The sequence below is a fragment of the Harpia harpyja genome, chromosome Z (genome assembly GCF_026419915.1).
Source record: "Harpia harpyja isolate bHarHar1 chromosome Z, bHarHar1 primary haplotype, whole genome shotgun sequence".
Lineage (NCBI taxonomy): Eukaryota > Metazoa > Chordata > Aves > Accipitriformes > Accipitridae > Harpia > Harpia harpyja.
The window spans coordinates 38120811-38133571 of record NC_068969.1 but is presented as its reverse complement, the minus strand read 5'-3'; the positions used below and the strand labels follow the sequence as shown (position 1 = coordinate 38133571).

General features: G+C 42.0%; 1 protein-coding gene across 1 annotated transcript in view; it reads left to right on the top strand.

Moving 5' to 3' along the window:
- Positions 1–12533, top strand: part of KIAA1958 (KIAA1958 ortholog) — a 37465-nt gene extending 24932 nt beyond the window's left edge. Inside the window, exon 3 of the mRNA XM_052776477.1 lies at positions 9588–12533. Coding sequence (XP_052632437.1) covers positions 9588–10633 — 1046 coding nt within the window. The 3' untranslated portion in view covers positions 10634–12533. The remainder of the gene's footprint in view (positions 1–9587) is intronic.
- The last annotated feature ends 228 nt before the right edge of the window (positions 12534–12761 follow it).

Genomic DNA, 12761 nt, shown 5'->3' with positions numbered 1-12761 from the left:
TAAATTAGATTTCAGATGATGAGGATCCTCATCTGTTTTTAATCTCTTTCTTCAGTGGTGTTCTTTTTTTCACATCCCTTTGTTCTGGTTCTCCCGTCTCTCCCCCTCATCTTTATTTCCCTCCCATATTTCCCAACGCTGCTTCTCGGTTGCTGTCTGGAGTGAATCAAAAGCAGGCAAACTTCATAGTCCTGGCTCATCCCTTCGAGACCTCTTACATTGCTTTCTCAACTATGCTTATTAAAGTTAGCTCTTAAATGCAATGACATTAAAACTGGTGGTAGGCTGTAGCTGAGAATACACTAAGCCTCTGGTGATGTGGAGTGGCATGTAAAGAGAAGACTAAACTGTAACGGGATACATGTTTGTTGTCCTGTTTTTAATTGTTCTTCCACAGGGCTTGCAACTGCAGACAGGCACAAAGTTCCACTGTGCCAAATTTTCTAAAATGCTGTATAAATTTGTACCTGTGATTTTGTGCAAACCAGCCCACTGGTTAAATTGCTGGCAGAGCAATCGGTGCTTGCGAGATCTGTTTACACATGTAAATCTGGCTTTCTGTGTATGAGCATGTAAAGGTAGAAACCTTATGGCAAATGTAGCTTCTTGGTTTTCTTATGTAAGAAATGGGATTTTGCCATGAGAATTTGTATTTTTCCCCTAATGCTTCATTAATTTTTGAATGATAAGCTTAATTCAACAAAGGAGGTGTTTCTCAGATCTTTACAGTTTTTTCTCTCCTCATTTTGATTTTTTCTTCTTGTTTTTTTCTCTTAGCAACTTTAAAATTGAGTCATCTTATACATATAAATGTTATTCAGTTGTGCCTCTCTTCCACCTTCTAAACATATAATGGCTTAGTCCAGTTGATTTCCACATTTCTACATAAGCATGTACTTAAATACAGGGTCCCCAATCCAGAATGCATTTAAAATATGCTTTGTTGAATTGGAAACTTATTTGGGAGAAAAACAGACATTCTGCTGAGGATGTGTGTGCAACACTTTCTGGACTGATGCCAGGCCCGCCAAATCTACTTGCAAAATGAGTGCATTGCTTCTGCTGTGCATCATCCAGCTTCCAGTTCGCAGGGTAGGTTAGACAATCACTGACATACTCCTTTAATTCCCTCTGCCGCAGATCATGAAGTAAATAACATGCTCTGAAAAGGCAACATTTCACTGTGTTGCTAAAAAGTCCTGGGTAAAAAAGAATTCTATTTTCCAGAGTTAAATATTTAACCTGAAGAAAATAATTGGCAAAAAATGTCTCTTATCTTTAGCCTTAAACTGAAATTAGTACTTTGAGTTTTGTAAGTGGAGTTAGCCGTAAATTGGTGAGAAATTGTTAGATTATATGGCTGAATGCAAAAATGCATGCTCAAGATAAAGCTGACATTTGCTTCACATTCTAGGTAGTGTTTTCCCACTTAGGAACTCCAGCAGCACTCCAATTTCACCAATCTACTTGATTTTTTTAACCTGAGCTCTGCAAGAGGAGCAATTATGTGTTAGAAGTGAAAACAGTTGAAGAAAGTTTAGTCAGTTATTTTGAAAGGAACGGGGGTTCACGTTTTTGAAAAGTTTTCTAACATTTTTAGGTTTGCAGTATAGGAAACTCCAAGCATGGCTTTTATATCCTCCACCTCTATGAAGAGTTGGGTCCCTCAACCTCAGTCAATTACATAAAGGTCCAGAGAATTTGTTTTTATAAACCTCCTGTAAAGGTAATAGCTAATATGGAAATAAGACCTGGAGGTGGTTCCAGGCTTGGTTTTATAATCCAGGTGACTGACCTGGAACAGGGCAGCTAAAATGGCAGACTCCAGTCCAGCTGTGAGCTGAGTACATTTTGCCTGGACACCACCTAAGTACCATATATATGGGTTTCTCCAGGGCTCTTGCAAATTATCTTCTGCTTCTGCTGTTCTCCATGCTGTGCCCCAGGTAGCAGCTGTAGTGTTCTGCTGTGAAGTGCTGCAGTGTTGGGCAAGCCTGGGAGAGCTGGAGTTGGTGTATTTTTTCCTGCTAAATGGAGGTGAGATCTGGGTAGATATGTACTGAGTAGCCCCACTGTCAGGGTACAGGGGAAATGCATCCCACTTTGCATTGCAGCACTTCATACCAGTGCATCACAGAACAGCTTCAAAAGAAGATAGGAAACTGTACAGTCTCATACCCAAGAAACACCACTGTAAGTGCTCAGTGGCAGAAGTGAAATGTGAGGTGAAACTAGCACACAACACTCCTGTTTTCCACCAGCCCTGACAAAACCAAAACCAGACAACTAGATGAACTGGAGATCATACTTTGAACAAATGAAAGCATTTTTGATTTAGAAAGTGCATTTTTAGAACCTTTGTGTTGAAATAGCTCAGATGTTGTGTACAGTCAGGTGGAGAAGGAAGGGAGTCTTGTACAAACCAAAGTCCGTAAAGCGCTGCTGTTTTGCGCTGCTCATTAGTGATTGCTAGTACCCACTGCATAAAAGGTTGATCCAGTCAGTCATAGGAGGACATAAATTCTTAATCCCTTGTCATGGCTACAAATTTTCTGTCATCTGAGGATCATGCAGTAGTCCCATTAATATTGATGTGAACTTTATTGTTGACTTTTCCAGTAGCCAAATTGCACCTCATATCTTTTCGGGCTGTTGTGGTGAGAAAGAAGTGAAAGTGAACTGAACACAAACTGAAAACAAGCACTAGTGTCTGAGCAAGCATCCATTTGTCAGACCATTCTGTACCTTGCAAAAAATGTACAGCTAACTAAAGTTTTTTTTAGTGACTCTTACTTCATGGAGATACCAATGTATAAATATTTCCATGCTCACTTGCTTGCGATCTATGTCCTTTTTTCTTTAACAGAATCTAAAGCTTTTTAATTTTAGAATCATAAAATATTTCAATGATAATTTTGTTGGAGGAGGTTAACTGAATAGAAGCATAATTTGTTTTTGCCAGAAAACATAACATTTTTCATAAATGGATTTTAATTAATAAATTTCTATCATACTACAGATTTTACATGCTAATGAAAGCCTTTTCTGAAAATGTTAAACTACACAGAGTTTGACTTAATGTAGTGGAAGTACAGAACTTTAACTGTTAAACAGAACTTAATAGCAATATCAGATGGGTAGGGCAGAAATTCAAGAAAAAGTGCAGGAGCACTTTCTTCTACTTCAGTAATCTGCAGCTAACAAGTTGATCCTTTGATCCTGCAGAGCTCAGAAGCTGTTAGACGTCAAAACCTGATGAAAGTCTCCAGGCAGTCACAGGGTTTCCCCCCCTCTTTTGACTCTGACTCACCAAGCCTAAGCTTAAGTAAGTACAATTATTATGGCACCGGAAGCACACTTTATTTGGCCTTAGGACTTCCTAAAGAAATGGTTATTGTTGGATATGAAATAATTACATTAAAACATACTTATTCTTGACTTAAGTCTTTGACTACTGCATGTGTGTAGGAGTTGCCCCAAGGAAGTTAGTCTGTAGCAGACAGTAAGAGTGCCAAAAATACCGTTCTCCAAGTGTTTAGCTCTCCCTGTCTCTTAATCTCAGAGTGTTTCTGTGAATGCTCAGAGGCTTTTCTGCCAGGGAGACCTCCTGCTCTACCCTCACCCTTGCTTTTCAGTGGTGAGATGGGAGAATGGCTTTCACTTGGTTATTCCTGTGATATATTGAAAACCAGCTGTCAGCTTTCTGAGTTTTGCATGCAGAAAGAGGACTGATATTCAGGGATGCTGTGGTACAACAGTGGCATTCAGCTGCTCCTGATAGGGGAGCTGTAGCACTGCTTCCAGGAGGGCATGTTTGTCAGAGGGTCCCCTGGCCTTTCCCCACCATGACTTGACCATACCTCCCTTGCGCAACACATGACCTCTGCCCAGTGCAGTTGTTGACTTGAGAATGTCGTTTGCCTGCATATACCTTCTTGAAACAGGAGGGGACAGGAAGAAAGAAAGGTAAGGGCAGGCTGTGGTTTACATTAACTGTTTTAGTGGGCTGTGTATGTCTATGGTCCATAAGTTGGATATCACTGCTTTTCAATAATTGCAGAGCAGGGGCAAGAGCCAACCTGCAAAGTGCTGGGGAGTGGAGAGAGAGCACTTAGCTCCAGCATGGAGATACATGGCACCTTGTGTGCAGTTAACTAGGCTTTTTCACCTGAAGGAAAGCTTTTTGGTGGAAGCAGGTCTGCTGCAGAAGCATTTTCCTAGTCAGAATACAAATTGGGCAGAGAAGACATTGGTTGGCGATGTGATTACCACCAAAAAACCCACCTTACTTTTAATGTACTTTGTCAGAGATCTCACTGCCTACCTTAAGCAGAGTTTAAGACTTTGCAATAATAGCGCAGGTTCATGACACCCACTAATGTTACAAATCCTCTCTGAACATTAACAATCTGCATCTGTCTGTTGTGAAAGCAAGTGCCTTTCCCCCCACCATATATAATTACAGAGGTTATGTCCTTTTCAGGGAGTCTGAGTGTGTGTATGTGTGTGAGCTGAAATAAAAACAACCCTGAGTTTGATAACTCCACTGATAATGTTAAGTCTTGGCTGTGTTAAGATCAGATTATGAAAAGATCAGAAGACAGCTGTTGCTCTGTGGGAGGGATCATCTCATGGTTGCGGGCTAGCCTGGAACAGTCAGCTCCCACTAGGTTGTCTGTTTAATCTCTTCCAGGTCACTTTATCTCTTTGGCTACATTTAAACTGGGACATCTAAACTACCTGGCACTTTTTCAAACTCTTAGTTGGGAGTTTACCCCAGATCCCACAGTAGGGTGGGTTTTACTGATTTTTTGGGGCATGTTCTGGTTTTCTTGGAAATGCAACTCCAATGTGGGATCAGGTAGGAAACACGAGAGCTCCAACCAGGTCCTTTGTGCAGTGATGCAGCTGAGGGGGCAGGATGTCAGAAAATGCATCTCCAGGTCAGTTTATTTTTTATGTTTCTGCTCCTAGTCTGTAAAACAGGGGTAACAGCACTACCAATTCCAAAGATTGCGTTAATGAGAAGAAAAAGGCATTAAAGATAGCTTGGCTTGGTAGATCAATGACGACAATAATTCTTGGTTGGTTGGTTCAGACCATTTTACTAGCCAAGACAAATGAGACCATAACATGAGAGTATCTGTCTTCCTAGAGCCTAACAACAGACACCTACAGAAGACTGTAAGAAAGGTGCAAACATATATGACACCTCCCCACTCTCCTATCCTCCACAAATTTGCAGCTCAGGGCCTTCCTGATACAGAGGTGTTCTCTTGTATTGAGGAGCACTTTGTGATTTTTTTTTCTGTACTTTTACCCAGTTTTGGAACCCATGCACACTGAAGAGTTGATGGTACTGTGAGGAGTGGAGGCCCATGAGCAAATAGGTTTATGTTTGCAGTAGTCAAGTAACTAATGTAGATCCCTACCTGTGTTTTCAGTAGTTTTCAGCAGGACCATAGAAAAACTAAAAAAAAAAAAAAAGTAGGCCCTGGCCAAAAGAGCTTTTGGTCTCTACTCAGCAAGATGCAGCAAAGTGAGACCAAGCAAGCATCTGGGAACTGTTACATCAGGAACACTCCTGTTTTAGGACAAGAACATTCACTTTCAATACCCAGACCCAGAGATGAAGTCTTGTACCTCAGCAGTTCTCCAAGCTTGTCAGATCTTTACCATAACATACACATTTTCAAAAATTCACTGTGATGACACTTGAGATGCCTTTTAGTCTTGAGTTTTTAATGATTGAATTACTTTTATGTAGCCCTTCTTTGTCTGTTGGTCTGGGTGGATTTGTAAGGAACGAAATGACGTTACACCAGCCTAATCTTCCCTGACACGTTTGCAAGGCCTTGTGGCCAGAGCAGAAGCAATCAGTGCCTAATATCCAGACTGTGGTAAGGTCTTTGATTCTGTTTCTGCTTATTTCCTGTAGGCAAAGTAGAGATGTGTAGAGTAGATGGTTTTGTTGTAAGTATTTTACAAGGGTCATTTGCAGACTGCACCCAGAGAATAATTTTTGTGGTCTCCTTGTCCTGTCAAAGGTTGTACAGAAAGGATGCAAGGTGCGCCTGTTTTTGGGCACTGTTTCATTAGTGATCCAAATGGCATAATTGTACTGGGTTTGGCTGAGATGGTGTTAACTTTCTTCATAGCCACCCATACCTTGCTGTGTTTCAGATTTTTTACTAAAACAGTGTTAATGACACACCGGTATTTTGGCTGTTGATGACCCAGACTTGCATAGTGTCAAGGCTTTTTCTTTTTCCCACTCTGTCCCCCCAGCAGCTAGTCTAGGGTAGACAAGAGGCTGGGAGGGGACACAACAGGGACAGCTGACCCAGACTAACCAAGGGGATATTCCCTGCCCTACGACGTCATGCTCAGCAATTAAAATGGAAGGGCGGGGCTTTTTGGGGGGAGGTGGTTGCTCAGAGACTGCCTGGGCATTGGTCAGCTTGTGGGAGGTGGTGAGTGATTGCCTTTGCATCACTTGTTGGTTGGGTTTCTTTTTCCTCTTTCCTTCAGTTATTAAACTGTCTTTATTTTGACTCATGGGTTTTCTCACTTTTGCTCTTCTTATTCTCTTCCCCGTCCCTCTGGGGTAGGGAGTGAACAAGTGGCTGTGAGGTGCTTAGGTGCTGACCAGGGTCAACCACCACCATAACAGAGAATAAGATTATGAAATCAGCAGAAAACACAAAGTTTGGCAATATTAAAAGCATGCCTCAATACAATTTATGTCTCCATTGTAGCTGGAGATGGATTATGTGGTTTCTTTCAGCACTATGAAATCTCCTCGGTTAAATGAAGAACTAAGACTTTAATGACATGAAGAATTATGTCTCCTTCCTCAGCTATCCTAGGCTGTGAAGAGCTGTCTTAGTTAAGTTAGGCTTCACTGCATTGTCTGCTTTTGCTGTGGATGAAGTACGTATGCAGATGATGACAGGGGTTCAGCTGACAGCTGATGACTTTGGCTGTCTCAGACTCTGTCCGTTGGGTCTCACTGCCTCCCTGCATTCGTCCCATGCTATGAGATATCTCTGACACTCGAGTGGTCTCATAGGAAGAGAATAATCCACTACCACTGCAGGCTGGATTCACAGTCAAAACTGACGTAGCTCTCCTGATGTGGCTGGATGAGAAGTTGACCCTTTATCTTTAACATTTCTCACCTGCCTTGTGGAGTAACACACCACAGCACTGCAGGAATGCAGTGTTTCTAGGGTACTGTTCTGCTCATGCAACTTCAGGGGATCTTTAATTCAGCATGGTTTTTATAACTGTTAGCTGCAGATACGGCAATTTCCTTTGCAGATTAAGGAAAGATGCCATAACATAAATGACTGACTGGGTGTCACTGCTGTGTTGTGACAGGCTATCCTCTAAGTAGTGATTGATGACATGTATAAAACTGAGCCATTATATGTGCTGTTTATATTGAAACAGTACTTAAAATGTGGGCTGTCAGTCAAAGCGCTGATTGCTTACACAGTGCTTAGTGGTGGTGGGTGCAGTGAACAAGGTACCAGAGTAAATGTTTGTTTTGGAGCTTCAAAGAGCGTTGTCTCTTTACTTCCAGCCTGCATCTAGCCATAATAAAAGGATCTATCCTATACATTGTCTAAAGCATGAGACTTCACGGCAGGCTGCTAGGAGCTCTTTGATGCTGACATCAATATTAAAACCAGTTTCTGAAACAGGCTGGTGACCTTTTCTTTTTCCCCTTAAGCACAGTTTGAGCAAACCTCAGTGCTCTGTGGCAGCATTTTTTTTGGCTGCAGAAGCCTCCAAAGGCCTCGGCTGCAGACCCTTGCTTCTCTGTGCTTTGCAGAGGGTTTGAGGACCCCTCTCAATAGGTTTCACTGAGTGCTGTGGATGTGGCGGATGCCTTGCAGTGAAGACACAGGACCTGGTCCCGGGGGATATAAACTCAGCCCTGTTTCTGGCCTGCTGGCAAGTCCTGGGGAAGTCACTCTCCGTGCCTCTGTCTGCAGCTGTGGTATGGACGTGATGGGATGAACCCTCTTTAGAGTCACTCTGTAGATGGGTGGAAGGGGAAGCTGCCCAGCTGTGCACTGATGTTTCTGCAGCGCATGAAACATTGCAGGTGAGTGAAGGAAGGAGATAGGGCTACCTTCCTTACCCTGCTGCCTCCCCTGTTAACAGGCTTGCAGGGCAGAGTGGGCATGAGGAGCAAGCGTATGAGTACTGCTGCAAAGCATGGGTGTGCCACATAGCCTGACATGAGTTTGGCCTGAATGACAGAGAGGCAGTGGGAACTTCACCTGGTCTGCTACCACTTTGTGGTGTGTATGTTGGGTGGGAAACACCTGGTGAATGTTACTATGGCACTGCTGAAAGGACACCAAAATGTATGGGGTTTGCAATAACATAGAACAAAAAAGAACTTGCTTTTTTCCCCTCTTCTGTGTATTAAGTGGAAGAGAGAAAAAAGAATGTTCTATTGACAATTACAGAGAATAGCAAAATCACTGAGTTTTTCCTTCTTTGCGTTTGCTGTTCATTTTCTAAAACCATTAAGGTTTGTCACATTCATAATGACAATTCCACCTACATGGTTGTAAGCTGCATCCTTGTACAGGTGGATAGTTTGCATATGCCAAGAAAACAGTCCTTAAGGACACACATCACTTACATGTAAAAAGCATTTCCTTTTTATGCCTATCTTATGATCAGCCTGGAAATCAGCTGTCAGTAACAACCATTGTAGCAGTAGCATCTGAGTATGGTGGTTTAATATGTCACTGATTGTAAGGACCTTTGAGTATAGCCTTACAGAGCAATATAAAGTTTCCAGAATTTGATTTTTCTGCAGAATGAAAAGAAATAGTCACAACTGTACCTCCACTGTCAAGGTACAGCTTAATTATGTAGAGAGACTGTATAATCATGTTTTTCTTCCATATCTTCTGATGTGAACATATTAACTATTTTTTTTTTATTCTTGTACATTTGTAAATTACACATTGCTCTGTAGTAGTTTTACGTGCCAACTCCTTTGTTAGGATGCTGCATTATTTTGTACTGTACATTTCTGTCTATATTTATTTAGCTCTTTAAAAATGTGTCTGATTAAAGATAATTTTTACTGTCAAAAATACGACGCCTTAGTTATTTTTTGTAGAAAAAAATTGGAACCAGTACAACCTCTGGTTTCACAAATGAAGCAATTCAGAATGGGATTATTACTTGGATTGAGCCCTGCACACAGCATTGGGATCCACAGAAAAACCTTCTACCTTGCATTTGTTCTAAAAAGCAGATTGCTTCTAATCCCACTGTTTTCCACAAATCTCCATGCACAAAACTGTGCCCCAGTGTCATGAGGAGCTCACTTTGGTTTTGTGCCATACTCTAGTGCATAATTTGTGAAACTGAAGTTGGCTTTTCAGGCTTGTGACAGGTATGTAATGATGTTTTCCAGTGCTCTTTGTGAAATTCATTTTAATTTTTTTTCCTTTTTTTTGCTTCTTAAGGGAATTTGTTTTGGGGAAAAGCGCATCGCACAAACTCACTGCTTCTGCTTTCTTTTGTCTTTCCCCTTCTCCCTCTTCCAGACCAGGATGAGAGAGCAGCAGAGCTCAGCAGAGAACAGAACGAGAAGACCATTCGCAGCACGCAGACGGCTCTCCGCAATTTCCGAGAGTTCCTCATCTCCAAGTACCCCTCTGAGACCCGGGAGATCTACGTCATCCCCTGCAAAGAGCTTGATGCCTACCTTGCTTCCTTCTTTGTGGATGCCAGACAAAAGGATGGGTCTGAATACGAGCCAAACAGTCTGGCCAACTATCAGTGTGGGCTGGAGCGGTATCTCAAAGAGCATAGGTATGGATACAGTATTACGAGGGATAAGGAGTTCAAGAGGTCCCAGGAAGCTCTAAAGCAAAAGCAGATAGAGCTGAGGTGTAAGGGAAAAGGAAACAAGCCACACAAGTCCATGAAGCTCACCTTTGCTGATGAGCTTATCCTGCGCAAAAGAGGCTTGTTGAGCCGGTACAATCCCGAAGGGCTGCTGAACCTTGTCTGGCTGAACAACACTAAGGCATTTGGACACTGCACGGGTTTCCATGGGTCCACCCTCAAGTGGGGAGACATCCGGCTGCGGGTGACAGAGACCGGATTGGAGTACCTGGAGTGGATGGGGCCAGACAACGGAGACGTCAACGCCAAGAGCAAGAGAGGTGGGACGGACTCCCGGGTGTATGCCACCCAGCATTCCCCACAGACCTGCCCCGTGCAAGACTACAAGGAGTACGCCCAGAGGCGGCCTCCAGCCATGCGCTACGAGGACGCACCTTTTTACTTGTCCATCAAACCTGTTGTCAACTTGGCCGCGCTTCACTGGTACAATTGCCAAGCCCTGGGGAAAAACAAGCTTGCCAAGATGGTAAAGACAATGTGCGAGAAAGGCAACATCCCCGGCCGGAAGACCAACTTCAGTGTCTACCAGAGCTGTAGCACCCTCTCAGAAGCACAGAGCAATCAGCTGGTGCTGATCTGCAATAACTTGAGCCAGCAGGCTGCCCAGTCCATGGCAAGCCACTCCAATACTGGCAACTTCATAGTGTCAGCATCCTATGACTCTTCCTCTGACACGGCTTGAAAGAGGGGTATCACCCGAACACTTTTTTCTTTTCCTTTTTGTTTCAAGCATTGAATTTGTGCCCAATAATACACATCAACTGTGATAGTACACTATTCCCCCATAGCCCTCTCTCCAGTGTTAATTCACTTTATAAAAATATATAAATATATAATATATTTTTCTTTTTACAAATAAGTCAATAGAAATAGTTTAGTATTACTAACATAGTATTTATAGTGTTAATACAAAAATGAAAGGTACTTATGGGTTATAATATAAATGCAGATTTTAAAAAGACAAAAATGGTTCTCAGGCAACACAAGATAGACTGGAAATACCATTTTTAACATGCACACATCAGTGAGTGTAAATCCCCAGGGAGGCTTACGTAGCAATTCTATTTTAAAGCATTTCTTTAACTTCTTATTTTAACATGACCTCCCAGAGTGGAGGAGACAAACTTATCACTGGCTGCTGCTTCTTACCTGCTGGCTTATTCTTGATCAGGAAGACCAAGAAATAAGAGATACATCAATGTAAGTTCATGAAACCATTTGCAACATTTTTCGTCTGTTTTTTATTTTGTTTCCTGAGGCTTATTTATGCTAGATGGGAAAAAAATTGTGAAGTCAGCTAAAGGCTATTTTTAACTTTTGTTTTTGTTGATTTTCTGTGATCAAAATGTTGCTGGTCTTTAGACTGTAAAAAGTATTTTCAACAATATGCAAAAGTATAATGGCAAGACCACTGTCATACACATAATTTTAACTGTTTAAGCACGGGTTGTTGGTATTTTGTCACTGTGTATATTTAATGTAAAATCTACTGACTTAGAGCCACTCTTTCAGTTTTCTGGGGAATGCAACAGTGCAGAAAAATCCACAATCTTATCCCAAACTGTACAGAAAAAAATGCATCAAATATGTCTTAAGCCATCATTTGAAATCCACAAAAAAATAGCATAGAGAGTGTAATGATAATTTCATATTTACTACAGAAAATGAAAAAGCTGGATAGTTTTAAGTGCTGGAAAACAAATTTAAGTCAGCTACACATCATCTTTTTCCATTGCAGACAGTGGGAAATGTGCATGTGAATCTGAAGGCAGAATTTGGTCCTTAAAGCCTTGAAATAATGAATGCTACTGTTCCAACATTTGACTTTGCAACATAATTGTTCTTCTTCTCTAAGTATGGAGAAAACACTAACAAAATCAGTATTTCAGTGAATGATTATAGTTCATGACCTTTAAAATTATGTACGGTACTTCTCAAGTAATTCAGCTTAGTTTATGTTCCACTAGTATGTCCTAGGGCTGTGATGAGGCTTTAGATGAGTCCGCTGGGGTGATCTAATGCCCACTGAAGTCAATGAAAGAGTCAACCTCAGCTGACTTCCCATGGGTGTTGGATCAAACTGTTACTGAGGGGCTTTTTTGTTTTGAGGTTTTTTATTGTTGTGGTTTTTTATGCTTGTTTGTCTTTATTCCTTCACATTCCTGCATATCCTTCATATTCTTTAGATCTGCAACTGTGTAGTGACTTTAATCATCACTAATTCCAAAGAAAGGGTGAAACAAAGGTAGCAGACAGAAATAAAAATAACCCACCTGGCACCATTTAAAACCCATTTTCTGTGTTGCTAAGATAAAATGTTCCTGTGTGCGAGGAAGGTGGCAGAATGCCTGCACCTCACTTAAGCCTTATTGAAGGTCTGTTTTGGGGATGGGGAAGGTAGCAGATGTACCCCTGGAAGGTCTCAGAGCAGAGATCTCCACTGTAACAAACATCTGTCCTCCCACAAAGCTTCCTGCAGGTGACACAGCCTGGCTGTGATCTTTGTGCTCCGCATGTAGCAAAGCTGGTACAAAATCAGGGTTTCCTGTGTGCCAGCTGTCCCAGGGTCTTGCATGCCATGGCAGTGTGAGTTACTGGCCACTGTCTCTCAGAGCTGTAGGGTAGGCAGTGCGTTGGTGAGCACAGGCGGTCATTCATACTGCAGAGCTATGCTTTTGTGACTTGGTTTTGGGGCTTGAGACCAAATCATGACACTACTGAAGTCAGTGCAAGCTGTGTCCATTACTTTCAGTGCCATGGCAAATCTGACTTGTAGGTGAAGGAGAGGGAAGCACAAAAAGACTTTGGAT